The sequence below is a fragment of the Ochotona curzoniae genome, unplaced genomic scaffold (genome assembly GCF_017591425.1).
Source record: "Ochotona curzoniae isolate NIBS_2020 unplaced genomic scaffold, NIBS_Ocur_1.0 contig_2318, whole genome shotgun sequence".
In the NCBI taxonomy this organism is placed as follows: domain Eukaryota; kingdom Metazoa; phylum Chordata; class Mammalia; order Lagomorpha; family Ochotonidae; genus Ochotona; species Ochotona curzoniae.
The window spans coordinates 12,857,331-12,874,876 of record NW_024465419.1 but is presented as its reverse complement, the minus strand read 5'-3'; the positions used below and the strand labels follow the sequence as shown (position 1 = coordinate 12,874,876).

The window sequence follows — 17,546 nt, the reverse complement described above, 5'->3', positions numbered from 1 at the left end:
AAAGAAATGCTACCAGCAGTCAAATTTTCAAATAAATGTTCAAGTTGGGATCAGTATGACATTAAAGTCACAGGTTAATTCTTTAAGCCTTTCCAGGGTTATTAACAAAACCTTTAATTCTAGAGAGACATGTAATTCAACCCTTTTTCTTAAAGTCACAATAATGAAATGAAATCAAAGTATGATTTATGAGGTGTAAGAAACCAGTTTATGATTTTTCAACTGTTGGTTTACTTAAATGTCTTCGGCACATTTTCTGCAATCCTATGCATGAAAGGGTAAAAAAGCCAGTTACTGCGACTGAAAATTTTCAAACTGCATGATAGCTATAATTACACTGAAGTGATGTGATTTTTTTTACTAGTAGTAGTCACTATTTTAAATAGACTTATTAATGACAATGTTAAAACAACAACATTAACATTTAGTAAGCTCTGCACTACACACTTGAGTATTTCATACACATAACTGAATCTTCACAACCCCAGGAGGCAGCAAATTATACATGAGGAGATGGAGGTTTAGGAAGGTTCCATAATGCACACTAGTTGTAAGCAAGCTTGGATTAGAACTCAGGACCAACTACATATAAGTCAACAGACCTTACACGACTCCCTGCTTTTCTCCCTAATTGGATCATAAGCTAGATCTGAAATGTTTGTAAAACCCAGAAACACACAAGGGTCCCTTACCAGGATTACTGTATCACGGGATTGCTGCCCTGAAGACAGGTGTGTTATTATGATGTGCTTTCTCAGTAGAGCTCATTCTAATAAATGTCACGGCTGCAGAAGAGAGGCTGCATGAGGGCAGGAGCGGTTGCTTTCAGCTGGCTTCCCGGTGAAGTCCCAGCACACGCGTCATAATGAGACACGGGGTGGTTGGCTAAGAAAGTACAGGGTTACTCAAACTCCCTCAGAAGGGTTTGACTCTTCACAGTTGGCCAGATAGCACAGCAATCCCCTCCCCCAGTACCAAAAAAAAAAAAAAAACCAGAGAAGCCCAAAACAAATGCAAGGAAAAATGACATTCTAAGGCTGCCTAAGGCTGCATAGTCAAGATATGAGGCAATTTCAAATCTGGACTCCATTACCCTCAGGAAAACAAATACCAATTTTAAAATATTTATAAATACAACTAATACGATTATGTTAAAAACAACTACATACATCTTTATTTAAATGAGAATTGCCAATAATACAGCTGCTATATATAAGGGTGCTGGCAGAAGATCTCACTGCTGTCAGTGGCTTTTCCAGGTGGGAAGGGCATGGGAAAAAACACTGCCTTGTTGCAGTGTTAACTTACAAATATGTTATTTACTTGAACTACATGGAAAATTAGGTAAAGCAGATTACTAATAATTCAAAAAGTTTCTAGCTATCTTTTCTTTAATCTGCTTGTATTTACATTAAGGAGGCAAAATACAGTGCTAATGTGAGAGTCCTTCAAAAAGTTCATGTAAATAAAACTTCAAAAAATAAGTTTATGTAGGTGAATGAGTTTTGAATTTCATGCAAGTTACCTTCTACAGACAGAGCTGGCACAATTTGGTAAGAACAGGCAGAGCAGGGATTATACTATTTTAGAAACACTAGAAACCAGAAGTAATTGTCAAAACTTTTAATTGAATTTTCTGCAATAGATTCAGGTAGAGACTTAGAGTTCTTTTATAATCTATTGTGATTAACAATTTCCCAAATGTTGGTTTCACATACACATACCTATAAAATGCACATAATGGAGGCCTCAATAAGTTTCTAAAAAGTTCTGCATTGTTTTTTAACTTGAAAGGCAGAGAGACAGGAAGATAGGCAGAGATCTCTTATCCTCTAAAACCAGGAATTAGGAATTAAATCCAGGACGTTTACTGGGGCTGCCCAAGCATCGGAGCCTTCACCCACTGTTTCCCAGGATGCATGTTAGCAGGAAGCTGGAATGGAGCCTCGAGCCAGTATTCACTCTGTCTTGGGATGCTGTGTCTCGGGCAGAATCCTCACTTGATCTTAGCCAAAAGGCCGAGAAGCGATCAGGCAGAATTTTAACATTCAGTGCAGATACCCACTGCACGTTGTCTCTGAACTTCATTCTTCCGTGAACTGTGAAGCCTTTACATGTATTTAACTCCACACATAATTTAAATTTTTTTATAGATGTATGTACAAGTCAATTGTTCTGGGCAAGGCAGGAATTTTGACAAGAGAAAAAAATGAATTTCACAGCTTTTCCTCTTCAAACCTGATTATATAATATGTGAAACGAAAGCCCTAAGGAACACACCAAACACCACTGCTGTCCTCCGAGCATCTGAGCACATTCTTGCTTACTGGTGACACGGGCAGAATTAAGCCAGTACTGACACCTCCCTGGGAGCAGTAATTATTCATCGTAACCTATGTAGCTGACCTGTAGCTCACAGATGCAAAGATATAAAAGCATTACTTTTGAAGGAAGTCCTTTATTAAGTTTCTCAGAAAACTAAGGCCTGGTTAATGGACTAGAAAATATTATTTTAAAAATTTAGAATTTCTAGTGCCAATCAAAATGGAATAAGCTCATTGCAACCTAACTCTTGGATTGCATACAATTTAAAACCTTATGAAAAGCAAATGAACACAGGGCTGGCATCTGGCACAGTGATTAAGTCACCACGTGGGACTGCTGCATTCCATTATGGAGTGCCCCAGCTCCTCCATACTGATCCAGCTTCCTGGGTGCACGCTTCTTGGCAGGCGGCAGACGATGACTAAAGCTGTGATGGGGGACCCTTGCACTGAGTCCTGGGCTCCTGGTTTCAGATTGCCCCAGTCCTGGTTGCCTCAGGTGTTTTGAGCAGTGAACCAGTGTGTAGAATATCTCTCTGGGTACATCTTTCTGCCTTGGAAATAAAATGAGCATTTTTTTTTTTACTTAAGAAGAGCAAATAAATATTGAACACTCTTAAAGTTAAAAAAAAATAAAAGAGGGAACAGTGTAAACTGGGAAGGGAAGTCACATGTGTGGATATGACTGATACAGATTTTGTTCTAACTTGTGAATTCTAAGTTGTGGTGGAGAGTGACAGGAAGGACAGAGCAGCAAGTCCCATGGAAAGCAATAGATTTGTGTCTTTGTGCGAGCTGACTTGGCCCTGAGGGTGTGGTCTGTATGTCAGGCCAGAGGGAGGGCGAGTGGGATGAGGTCCACTCTGTCACAGCAGTGACATCAGCAGGTAAGAGTTAAGAAGACACCAAGACTGTATTTCGTGAGCTAAGTGTCAATAATACACCTGAATGAAAATTTACAAGTTATGATCAGAAACTACAAAAAAATTTAAATGGAAACGTCAGAGTAAAAAAAAAATTCAATGGAAATTATCCAATTTGTATAACATAGAAGGGGAAAAAGTTTCAAAGATCTGTAACACAACATTAAAGAGTTTACCACAGGTGTTTCAGAAGAAGAAAAGAGACTGATGCAGGGAAAATATTTTCACAAATAATGAACAAAACATTCTAGATTTAGTGTGAAAAAACCCCACACATTTAGGGAATTAAGCAGCTCAGAGAACCCAAATAGGATAAATTCAAATAAAACAAGTCTTTGTACATCATAAGCAACTTAAAGAAAACCAAGTATTTTAAAAAGAACAGGTTGAAGACTATCAGACATATATATATGGATGCAATGGTAGGTGCAAGCATGTTTCTTACTGTGCAGGGTTTTTCAAGAGAATCAGAGATTATACAGAGAGATTATACAAGTTACAAATGGGTGATAATAAAGTGTAAGGGAATCTACATAAATGTAAGGCTTCTACATTTTGCTTAAAATGCTCAAGTATTACCTGCAAGTGGATTATGAAAAGTTTGGCGTATACATTGGAAAGCTCGGGGCAACCATCAAAACATATGAAAAGAAAAAAGCCAAATAGCAGATCAATTAAATATTAAAAAAATATTCTAAATTGTCGGGAGGGCTGAACGTACTAATAAAATAATTAAATTTAAAGAACAGTTTCCTGAGGCAAGCAGTTTTCTTAAAACTATCCCACACAGCTGATATTAACTTTTTGAAATTGCTTCTCTGGATGTGCAAGTTACAGATCTGACTTCAGTCATGTAAGTGTTTCATAGCTCTCCATGTTACATGTCAGAGAGAAAGAATCAATAGTATAGACAGAGACTATATTACTGCATTCATTTTAAAATTATGATGCCTTCATTTTTTCTATTTCATTTTTGAAAGTTAGACTCACAGTGATACTTCTGTCTTTTCAATCAAAAGATACCACACTGATGACACTTTCTCTTTAGAATTCTGAAGTGGGAGTTTGCTCCACTTTACCAGTCCCTTTCCCGCCATTCTCAAGAATGTTAATATCGCAGTCATTCACATTTCTCTCTGCTTTTCAAAAGATTTATTTATTTATCTGAAAGAATTAGAGAGGGACACACACACACACACACACACACACACAGAGAAATCTTCCATGCATAGGTTCACTCCCCAGATATCCAGTTCTGGTCCAGGCCAAGACAGGAGCCAAGAACTTCTTTCCAGTCTCCCATGTGGATGGCAGCGGCCCAAACTTGGAACAACTTGGGTTGCTTTTTCCTTAGCCATTCAGCAGGGAGCTGGATCATAAACGGAACAGTCACAACACAAACTGTTTGACTGTTTCATGATATTTAATGGCATTTACGTACTTAACACACTGGGTTAAGTCTTCTGTGTTCACTACACATCTCTCACATCTACAAAGGTACATGTGAGAGGTTGCAACTGTTCACTAAGCTCTTTCCCCTCAATACTCCACTGAAGTAGCAAAGAAAAGTTGCATTTTTAAAACAAATCAAAATAAATGTTAACCTGATCTGATGGTGCTTACAGATGGAAAGACCCTATAGCCAAAGCAATGACTCTACATATTTTTGGAAATGAATTTCTAATTACAGAATAAAATTTTAGAACTAAATGGACCTTGTTGATAATTATTATAATCATCAAATTGTATAATTAAGGAAACAGATGACCTGAATAAAACTGTATGGCTGAGATCACTGTGCACATAGATGACAGGGCCAGTGGCAAAATTCTAAGCTCTCTACTAGTTTGGTACTCTTTCTTCCAAATAATAACAACAGCTAAAGCAACAGCAGACATTTATGATGGGCTACTGGTTGCCAGGCTCATTGTTAAGTGCTTGGAATTATTCATGCATTCTTTTCATTTTCTCAAATACACTACAAAATTAACACTCATAAGTGACATAGCTAGAATTTGAACCCAGTTTTGTCATACTGTCACAAGAGGCTGCACTGTCTAGCTACATCATGAAAACACTGAACCTACACACACAAATTCACCAGATAAAACCTACAGAGGAAACCTTACGCATGGTCCGGAATAGGACAATGGAGGGTCATTGTTAGAAAAAGAGATCCACCTTTCTCCCCAGTCCAAAGAAGTGAGGTTTACTGCTAGTGCTGTGACCTTGGGCCAGTTACTTCTCTGAGCTCTAGTTTCCTAGCGTTTGCATCTGTAAGATGGACTGTAACGTGTCCCCCGACCCCCATAGACTTGTTAACCCGATGAAATGAGACAATGCATTTAAAGCAGTTAGTACAATGCTTGGGAGGGAGTTCTCCAGAAAGGAAAGCTGCATTTTTTAAAAATGTCATTATATTTTAACTTGTTGCTTTTTTAGTTCTCTGAAAAATTCTCACATAACTACTTTCATTTCTAAGAAACATGTTCATGTACAGCTACTATAATTGCATAAGGCAAGTGTCCTAATAGATACATTAAGGAGAGGCATCTACAATAACATTATCCACAGCATATTCCCCACAAGTAGTGCAAGCTGTTTTCCTCCAAACATATCCTCCTACTAAATTAGCACACAACCTTCACTCTAGTTTCACTTACTGAAATGGGGTTCCACACTGGTTCGTACACATAGTTCTTTATATATATTATTCTTATTGAATATAATTCATGTGTATGATGAGCCTTGTTATAACTGAAATATAATGCATAAATCTTGCTGAAGACAGACTTAGGAGAAAATGCTTAATTACACGATCTGGGACTACATCAACAAAAATGCACTGAAGCAGATCTACTCTTACAATTTAGGAAGTTAAAAACAAATCCATAATCTGCAGTTCTCTTTTATTACTATGGGTCCTTGCTTGCCTCACTCCACAGCGATTCCAAGGCTGAGGAAATATACAGGGTATGTTGTGGTTGGGCTTGAAGAAAGTAAAAATGAGTCCTCTGTGATCACCACATACCTATAAAAACACATTTGTGAAGAGGTCATAGCTGTTCATGTAAGACCCTCTTCCCTCATTTCCTCTGCCTATTCTAATATTTTGCAGTAAAGACCCCTGAAGCCACCCATTTATAAATTGACTTCAGCTGGGTGAACTTAATTATGGCTTAAGGATTTACAAAGAATTAAGAATCACTTTTCAAGTCTTGTATCCTGTTTTGGTCACTGGTAAGCAGATTCTTAACAGGTATGTGGGCACAAGTCCCTGAATGATCTAATGGCTAATTCTATTAGCCCAGCACCATCCCACCATCTCCAGTGTCCTTGAAAGACCTATTACACTGTAAGGCACTCAGTAAATGAGTGCAGTTAGAGGAAGGCTGGTCGAGGTTTCTGGTAAATGTTTAACAACTAGCTCTCACAACGGGAGAAACAACTGAGAGCATTTAGCAACATACGTGGAGTAAACACTCTCACCATGGTCAATTTAGCTACCAGCACTTTAACAACTGTCTTGCAAAGTTTCTTGAAGTCTTTCAAGCCAGTGCCAGTCAGTTCCAGCATACCACTTGCCAGTAAGCAGTATGGGGTGGGTAACCCCCAGTGACTGCTCACTAGCAACTGGCCAGTTACCCACTGCTAAAGCAGCAGATCTATATTAAAGTCTTGGCAAGAGCCTGAAGTTACTTCTTTTTTTGGCCTGAATCCTGATTTTACACCTGCCACCTACTCCCTAGAAGTCTACTGCATAAAATGGTTCATCTTAATGCTAAGATTGAAACCCAGCCTTCCCGGTAAGACCAACTCTCCAATGCCGCACTGATGACTTCTGGCTGCTAGGTGGGACCACCTGGTAGTCATAAAATGATGGTATTACATTTGAGCTTGCTAAGGCCCTCTTCCAATACTGAGTCTTTGGTGACCCAGCTACCATCTCCAGTCTTTGCAATCAAATCTTCAATTCTACGTTAACTCAGGACAAAGGTTTCCTATACCTTCTTTCACCCTGTTTCTATTGTGCCTTATTAACAGACTGAAATTTGAAGCCCTGCTTACTGTCCTAGTTTCGAGAGGCAACAAGCTTCATAAATTCCACATAATTAGTATACTGCAGAATTATGCTATAACCTGGTTAAAAGGCAGGCATGGAGAGGAGAACCAGAACCAGGGAGCCAACACTGTTAACAGTTTCAGCGTGGATGTATAAACACCTTCAAATAATCTTAATGTTTCAGTAGGACTTCCCAGTTGCATTTTTTCTTCTGCTGAGCAAGAGTAGATCAAAAGAAAAGAAAAATCATGAGCATCACCTATGGTTTATCCTACAAAAAAAAATCTGAACAGTGGCACTAATTTGGAAAGCATATTTCTGGGCCATTATATGGAAAAAAAAAGTATACTTCCCATACATTGGAAATTGTTAAGTTTCTTTAGAGCCAAGAAAGAGTCCCTCTTCCACTTAACTCCGGAACAAAAGTGAATATTTAGAGGAACTGTAAAAACACTAAGGCTGAATAAACCACAGTACATTCCAAAAACTTACTTAAACACGATTCAGCTAGGGAACATAAACTTTACATATGCCATACAGAACGTCTCATTTGGTTTGTCATCTGCTTTATGTTTCATCACTTGTGGAACCATGAGAATAAAGCGCATGATGTGGTGGCAATGACAACTGCTGTGGGTCTGAAGGTACTTACCTGTACATTTGTAATCAGAGGCTACCCCTTTCAGGACAGCATCAAAAATGGAAATTTCCACCCGCTGCTTTCTGTGGTGACAACTCAGAAGCAAGGAAGGCTGGGACACGATAAAGTACAGGAAAGGCTCCAGCTGTAAGTCACCAGTTCCTCTTCGCCCAGGCTGCCGGACAATGGTTATGCCAAGTGCTTGTCTAGCAGATGATCTTGTGGATGCATGGAGACTTTCGAGAGAGAGGACACCTACTTTTTTCCCTGATGGAAAAGGAATGCTGCTGCTCAAGAGATCTTCTGCTGTCACCATGGAGATACACGCCTGGCTGGGCTTGCCAACCTCAGATTCAACTGCTGGCAGATCTAATGAGCCCTTGCCTATTTTCTCATCCTCCTTTTGTTCTGGTGATTTGGATTTGGGCAATGCCACACAGGAATAGGTCATCAGTGAGATGCGACTTGCAGTGATAAATATGTCAAAGGGAATAAAATTTAGATTTTTGACAATTGACGACTGGCGTGAGGGACGGGCGAGGCGGTGCTGACTGGCCCCACTGTGTTGCTCTATTTGTACTATCCTGATTTTAACGCTGTCACTGCCAATTCCACTGTCCTGGGCACCACTGTACCGAGACGAGGTATCAGCCATGCCTCCATCGAATGGATCCATTTTTTTCTGTTCTTGTTTAGAGATCTGTAAGGAAAAACAACAAGATATTTTGAACTTATTACATGCCAGATGTTTTATATATATATAATATATATACACATATAATATATATATAACATTGATATGTACACACTTTGTTAAAAAAGGGGATTTAAAAATGGGTCTAGTAGAAGTTTTAACAGAGTAATCACAAAAACAAAGAAAGTGCCATTCAAAAAAGAATTCACTTTAAAAACGCTAAATACTGGAAAAAAAGTATGACAAGTCCATTTCCTCCGAGAAAATAACACTATGCCAGATTTTCTCTCTTTCTTTTTTGGGCATTACTACAAGTAGCATCTATTTTTAAAATCATCTCTTTAAAAACTACTTTAGTTAATATACTGTACAGTGATGTTTTTAAGTAGTGCAAATTATTTCTGAATCATGATTTTGGTTGGTTGAAAAAAATAGTTTATATAGGAGTTTATATTATGTTTGATGTTACTTATAAAAGTAACAGATTTCTGTATAGTAAGAGAGGGGAAAGTCAGTAATCCTCAGTAACACAGCACAATGAAAAGTGAACTGAAATAAATGCATGTCATTGAAAAAGATGTTTGTAATTCTCTACCACAATAGAAAATTGTGGTCTTGGAAAATAATGGCAAATGTAAGTGATCAAGTAAATCAAGCCAGGAATGAAGTAAGCAATTAAACACTTTTGAAGGGAATTTTTTTGTTGTTGTTGTTTTGCTCTTCTGCATTTCCTACCAACTTTTCCTGAAGCAGAGAACAAAGACTTGCTCAGGTTGTATTGGCAGCAAGACTGAGACCTTTAGGCCTTCCTCTTGTATCTCCCAACCAACAGCCTGCTTTATGCATTAACTCTTTCAATGAAATAATAGAAAATGAAAATAATCATGGAAAACCCACAGGAATACAGAAGAAAACTCAAAATCTGCCCCATCTTATCACCAAAGGCAAAGAATGGTGATATCAAAGTGAGTGCACTTTATGTCTTATTTTCCACAACCATGCATAAGTTCCCCATAGCCACATGTCTTTGTGTTATAATCACATGGAGACACATTTGTAGCCTAACATTTTGATATAATAAATGTGGTCTTTATAAATATATAATTCTAAAAACCACTCAATATTTTGCTGTTAGGAACAATTTGCTCAACCCTTTCCATACAGCTGCAAACTCAAATTTTCACCTTTTTGTCAACAAATATCAATGCTAAAAATCTGGTAGTATTTCCTTAGGACAGGATCCTCAAAGTATAATTACAGGTGTGAAAAAACTGACATTTGCTGTACACGGTCACACACCTTTCTTTAAAAAAAGGCTGTGCTGATTTACATTGCTCCCAGGAATGGAAACATATCCCCAAAGTACTAATATAACATTTTTAGAATTTTCATTAATTTAACAAAAGAAATCGAATTCCCACATGCTAAAAAATCTGTATAAGCTGCTTGTCTAGGTTTCCTGGTCCAAATGCAAAGAACAAGTAATCAAGAGAATGATTTTTCAAATATTTATTAGTAATTAATGTTAATGTTATAGAAGACGACTCATTGTTAGAAAATCCCAACATTAGCTATTTGAAAGAAAAACAACTTATCCCTTTTCTTTGAAGACACTACGCTCTAAAGGAGTCTGTCTGTACCATGCTCTCTCCCTCCTGGAGCCCTCGGGGTTGGCTGTGGCTGGCTGTAGTCATCCAAGATGATCAACCTTTGCTTGACAATTGCTCTCTCCCTCTTCTTCTTGATGATCTTGTACTTCATTCAGATTTCTATCACAGGATATTAAATAATCTACACAAACGCTCTAATGAGATGGTATCAGACAGCACTAAAGCAATACGTAGGTTTGGTCTTCACACACGGGAAGCATAGGATTCAAGGGCAACACTAATTGTGTGACTTTGGCCAAATTACAAACCATTCTAAGACTAATCTTATCTGTAAATGGGGAGAATAAATCCTTAGCGGGTAACTAAGAGGATTCAATGAGCTGGTACAACAGTTAGCACCACTTGTACGCAGTCAGCTCAGTGCTTGACATACAAAACCCTTCAACAATAGGAAGTTAGCATGTGTCTTTACCAGGTGGAAAAGTGTTATAGGGAATGGGCAATTTCATTCTGCTTCTATGTATCACTAAAGGGCAGAGTACTGAACGACCTCAATAAATGTTGGATGACATGTTTGTTTCATTCATTTCTGACACAATCATAAGTAAAAATGATAATAATAATGTGCCCACTGACTAGAATTGCATGATCTTTAAGATATACATGTATGTACATGCATGTACATGAAGACAGTACTGAATTATCTGGTGTTGTTCCAAGATACATTCATGGAGTCCTTACACCTGCATCCTCTACCTGGGGGCTGGCCACACTTCAAACAAGTCACTTCATCTTTGCTAGATTCTCATTGTTATTGGAGATTAATATCTAAGCCATACAATTGCTGCAGCGTTAAATCTGCTAATGTAGAGAATACACACACACACTGCACTAAATAAAAGGTTAAAGAAATCACCTTGTCTGTGAAGAGTTATGCAATCTTTCCAGATGTTAGTCTTTCCTTCCTCCATGCTTTTAAAACAAGCAAATACTATCACAGTACTTTTCATACAGCATTATCAGAACTGAAGAAAAAGTGTGACAGCACTATGTTCACTGCTATTGATGTGTACATTTGCTATGTGTTGTAACATTTCTTTGAGAAGATGTTTTATCCCATTTTACAGCTGAGGCTTAAAGACATTAATCCAAATATCCAAGGTCAGGCAAAAAGTAGGCTGTAGGTAAAAGGCGGTATTTCCATAACATACTATACTGTTTGCTAGATAGTAAAACTTCATTACTGAGTATGGACAGAATAAAGGAATAAAAAATTTCAACATCAATAAAATGAAAATAAAGCTAACCTATCAATATAATGGCTTACTTTCAAGGCTTTTACTTCTATTAGGAAATTTTCATGTCCAGATCAATGACGAATTTTCAAATAAATGCAAAATAGTAGTTAATGTCAAATATCTACCTTAGCTAATCCAGGACACACTACAAACATATGAGGCATTATACATATTTGCATATAGTTTAAGCAAAATGTTCTTTAGGTTGGGTTTGACAGCAAAATCAAAACAAGAATTAGAGTTTTGTGAACTATTTTAACTTCCTCAATCAGGAAAGTCAATTACAAATAAATCCAGGAGACTTTAATTTCTATGCTTAGGGCATTTTCTTGTTTTGATTTTCAGATTTTCAGATTTGAAACCGAGTCTCTCTTGCTATAAGGTAAATTAAACATTCTCATAGGTGTTCTCACATCACCTGTAGGAAAAAATTTTTTAAAAAATTTGAGTGTCTAGCCTAATTATGTGTTAAGTTTCTCACCTTAGATTTCAGTGAATGTTAAGTGGTGTGATCTTGATATACAAATATATGGGCAGGAGCAGGCTGACAGCTATCAGCTGGGGTCACCCAGGTCACTGAACAGAAGTCAGATGCTAACTAATCCTAGTTACTACCGAGCACAATGGAATTTGAACCACTGACCCATAGGTGAAAAAATCTGACTTGGATTGGGAGGGGGAAAGGAGTGCAACTTTCTCAGTAGCAGGAAGCTCACATTTTGAAACTGTACTCAAGAGCCAGTGTTCTCACCATTTTTCTAAGTCGCCAAGCTGTTTGTAGTTCTGAAATAAATAAGCTGAGGAGTGTGAGACACGTGTAAAAACTCACTGGTTTGTCACTCGTCTATTGCAGATTTATCTGCTTTGCTGAAGGTTATCTGGATCCCTACTGAAAATTTTTTTTTACTGTCATTTGCATGTGCTGACCCTAAATTTGGGCATCAATTTACCATTTCTTTGCAGAAAACTGAAAAGTTCAGAGTGTTATGACTCTAAAAATAACTTGTTTTATTATTGTCCAAGGAGACTACTAGCTTAAGTTGTCAAACAAGGATATATGTGCTTGCTGTTAGGGAGGGCAGCAGGAACACACATCCTTGGGCAGTTCTGTTACATCAGCTCTCCCACTCTTTACCTAACTTATTTAAAATGAACAATAAAAGTTTTCTTTAATTAGCTACTGGTGTGCATTAACATGATCATGATTAAACCATAAAAACCAACTATACATTACTTTGGTCCCCCGTTCCATATGTTTTGAATTATTCTGTTTGAAAATGTACTTTGCGTCCCTTTTAAAAGTTCGACCTTCTGCTTTCAGAGAATTAAATGCATATTACTGTAGTGAAGAAGATAATGTTTCAGACCTCCAGGCATATATTAAACACACTGGCAGCACTTGAGACAAAATGCTTTACTTATTAGATACTTCCTATTCTAAACAGTGTCATCAAAGGCTAAAAACAAAATCCATATAAAAGCTGCACAATGCTTCCACACAGAACCTGTGCCAAAATCCCTGTACTTTCCAGCTAATGAGGAAAGGATGTGTACTTTTAACATATGAATGTAAGATTTTCCAAGCATTCACTTTAGGAAACCGGGCTATTGATTCCATATGGGTTATGTTAAATGAAACTGTATTGGTAAAATAACCTTTAAGATATCTGGCATGATAACAATAATTAAACACTATTCAAAAGACTAAAACAAAAGGGAATTTGGTTTCACAATGGCTAATTAAAATAGAATGAAAAAAACACAGCATCCCATCTATCGAGATAAATTGTTATTGTTTAAGAACTATTTAAATACTGTTAAAACATACTTTTAGATAAAATCTGAAAGAACTGGAAAATATTTGTGGCTGAAAAACGAATAGTTTGCTAAAGAAAAAAGTCTAGGTCTCTGAAATTTTATGCGGAGATAACGGCTTCAAGGCTTTGAGCACAACCAGATGGTACTAAACCGGAGGAATTCTACAGTCTTACTATCAGTGGGTTTCAATGGGAGAAGCTTTTCAGTAGAAGGAAAATAAGTCAGGTTGATAGTTTACTTCTTAGATCATTTCAGCGCATTTTCTCTTCCTTTCACAGCTATATATGGTACAGATTCTAGCCTCTACCGGGAAGGTGCTGAAAGCTGTACTAGCAGTTAGGGAATTGTGGCTAATTCCTCTCCGTAATGTACTGAGCTAGGTGAGTTTACTAGCTCACCCTAGAGTCTGCTAAGAGTCACCATATCTCAGAAATAGTGGACAAAAATACATCTGAAAAATGTGACAATATCAAGGAATGTACTAAGATAATTTCAGATTAAACTGATGGCCTGTTCTTCAGTAGCATCTTAGAGTGGGGCAAGATAATTAAGTTTGAATTAAACTTCTTGTTCAATGATACAAATCTATTTTATAAACATATCCAAAAGTCAATAAAAAGTGCTGAGGTAAGTAGAAACACTTTTAAGTACAATGCATAGAAACCAATTGTTCGAAAATTAATAGGAACTAAAATAAAACTTTTGCTCAAAAGACTAACATAAAAAGGAAGTTCAACATCCAGTCTAATATTTCAATTCACACCATTTCTTCAAATTTGTCTTACAAAGGGAAAATGTACTACACAAACATATCCATACATTTTTCTACCTTATCATAACTACGTAACTGTAATATAGAACTAATATCTGCAATAGACAAAAGCCATACCTTAACCTTGATCAAAATATCCTTGCCTAATTATGAGATCATTTTTCACATCTTGCACATTATAAAAAGGCCAAATGTAAAATCCCAGAATCAAAGGGACAATCACATCTGTATATCCCAGTGACATTTATTTTTATTTAACTGCTCTTGTTAAAAGTTAGCTGTTCTCAAAGAAGTAAATATTTTGTCTTACAATATCACATACAGTAAGCAAAAAATTTACAGTATTTTAATGGCTTCACACAGCTGAACAATAAAGGAGAATTTTTACAAACTTGAAACCTTACATGTCACCTTGTCTAAACAGTTGCAAACATAGCCCTAAGCTGCATCTTGTAGAAGCCTGTGGGATGGAAGAGGGAATGAGGCATGGAGGGGCTGTTGCATGCCTTTAGAGCCCATTGACAATGGAAGCTTCGGATACAGGGCCAGCCATGCTAATCTAATCGAGGAAGCAGAGCTCATTTCTAAGTTTCAAATGTTCAGCCATGTTGGTATATTACAGATCATAAACTTATGTCATTTCATGTATGAATTATTGTCTCAGCCAGTAATACGCTTGCCAGAATTTATTTTAGCAAATTAACGGAACTTTAAAAAGCATTAAAAACAACAAATTTACTTCAATGTGAAACATCACCTTCAGTGTCATCAATCAATATTTTTTATTTAGAAACAAAACTTGAATTAGCACTGTGGGAACCTCGGTATTATAAATATTGAGTGCTAGAAAACAAGATCTTTTTTATATTTCATTTCTCTAACTCAGATGTTATAAAAGATCCCGCATAATATAATTGTTCCCAGTTGGCCTGCAAAGGGAGTTTTCATGATACTGCAGTAATTATGCAACAGAGCAGAACTAATGACACCCATCACTGCTTTGCAGATAAAATAGTAAGAGTAGTACAGCTTCAAGTTTTTCGTTTCATGAAGTTACTTTTCTGGCTCTTTGAAGTAACAGTATGAGGCCGCTACTGCCTGCTAAGTATCGGCTCAAATACTCACATTTCAAGAGCAGTACTAACTGCAATAAAAGAGGCATGGAGATAGTTCAGTCAAGGTTGTGTTTTACAACAGTCTGTGTTTGGTCTATTGTTCTATTTTAAGTTGTACATTAAGAAAAGGCATCAGAACTAGTACTAAACTCACTATAATACCTAGAGCATTATCAATGCTTGTTTCAAATGATAGACCTGCTCTTTCCCTACCCCAAAGCATACACACCAAGTTAATCACAAAGTTGATTTTCAGGGACTTCTAAAATTTAATGGGAAACAAACAAACAAAAAACAAAAAAGCAGCCCTGCAGGCAAAGCTCTGCATACAGGGTCCAAACTCAGGATACTTCTCATTCTCATCGTCTCTTGCTCCAAGTCTCTGACATAAATAATAATTCAGGATAGACTGGCTACTGCTCTAAGAATTCTAATCCAATTGCTTCACATCAAATTCTGTGTTTGACTTGCATTTTGTAATGAATTGCCTTAAAAAAAAAAAAAAAGGAAAGCTTGGCACAATATGGGAGCTTGGATCTTAATCCAAACAGATGCCTCCACATCAGAAACAAGAACCTACCTTGAAGTGGCCATGGTGGTAATGCTTAAAAAGTGGCTACTGTGTGTGTTCAAGGTAACTACTTCTCAAACTGATGAAATTCAAGGTGCATTTCTTTGAGGTCAATGTGGAAACCATCTTGTCCTATGGTTTCTTAAAGATTTTTCAATAGGATTAAATCAGCTGCAAGTCCTCATTATATCAGGGTTTACAATTGTGTCTGAGTTGGAGTCTGTTTCTCATAGAATTTTATTCAAGACGGACTTAGATTGGCTCCTTAGAGCGAGTCTGACTTTACTAGAAACAACTGTATCACATCAACCACTCTCATAAACTTGCTTTAAGATTGAATCAGCCCTGACCTTGAAGCAGATGAAAGTTAACTGAGCCTACGCACTCTCTGCAAGAGTCATGGAAAGGGCTGCATTTCGTTTCTGCAGCAACACCCAAGTAAGCCATACTGATCAACTATTCTAAGGGGTTTGGCCTTATAATTATGAACTTAATTTGTTGATAAGAAAAATTATGGCTGAATTTGGAGAAACTTCTATTGATTAAAACACATAATCTTTGACTCTTTTTCTTCTTTATCACAAACAGCCTTTTAAAGGAATTATGGAGGGATTATGGCAACAGCAAGAAAAGAGCACACTTTTCAAACTTTCTCACAATATTGAGTACAAGATGGAAAATGATGAATCTGGCCAGGAACACTCATAATTAACATTATCCTGTAAGTGGTTTTTGTTGTCAAATAGGATACAGTTATAAAACAAACTAGTGAGCTGATTTATATGCATACATATATAAATATAAAACATCTTATAATGCACATATATATAATACATATAACTTATAGATATGCCTGTAGTCTATGATAATGCTATTATTAACTACCAGAGGGCTATTTCACTGGCCATCCTTCAATTTCAACATGACAGATCAAATCTAAACTGAACTAAATCCAATTGATTGATTGGTTTTGTCATGTGGTGACAATACGTTAAAAAGCAATGATGCAAAATAGTAGAAACACAACGTGGCTAAGATGTGAGAATGCTTGCACCCTGCCATCAATTTTTTTCTTCCATTAAAAGCACCAATTTCTTTTGTTAGTCTATGAAAATCATCACTACAGCAAAATGACTTTCCAAAAATTTTTCTGATCACAACTTCTTCCTCCAATACTTTGAAGTATCTTCTAAATCAGTCAAAAATTCCTAAAAGCGCTTTGCCAGCAGGTCCAAAGCAGCAGCAGCTTTTTAATGCTGACATGCCCCTAAAGCAAATTTTGCTGTTCTAAGAAAGCAAGTTTCTGTATACTACTGACGGCAATCCAATCTAAACTTTAAGCATAGCTATTTTTGGACACGTGGGACTGCTTGAATAAAAGTTTGAAGGTTAGCAAGATTTCCTCCTTCCAAATATCAAGCATCATCTTTATAGCATTAAAATAGCAACCAAGTCAAAGTTTCTCAGAAGACTTCTTCAAAAGAAATTCTGGATTAGAATCTAAATCTTTTTTTAAGAAAGATTTATTTACTTGGAAGGCAGTTAGGACTCGATACTTGACAATATGATTGCTAGCTCAGATTGTCCTTTATTAAGGCTACATTTTAGAAGATCACATTGACAACAGAAGAATCCTTGAAGGAGGATTCTATTAGTGTGGGGCAGGCACAGTGGTGCAGCAGGTTAAGTTAACACCTGGGATATCCACATTGGAGTTC

The 17,546-nt window shown here is 37.0% G+C and overlaps 1 protein-coding gene across 2 annotated transcripts in view; it reads right to left on the bottom strand.

Annotated features, from left to right (window-relative positions):
- Positions 1-17,546, bottom strand: part of VPS13B (vacuolar protein sorting 13 homolog B) — a 595,475-nt gene that overhangs the window by 190,516 nt on the left and 387,413 nt on the right. For both annotated transcript variants that reach the window (XM_040972638.1, XM_040972637.1), the window contains exon 34: positions 7,963-8,650. In XM_040972638.1, coding sequence (XP_040828572.1) covers positions 7,963-8,650 — 688 coding nt within the window. The remainder of the gene's footprint in view (positions 1-7,962; positions 8,651-17,546) is intronic.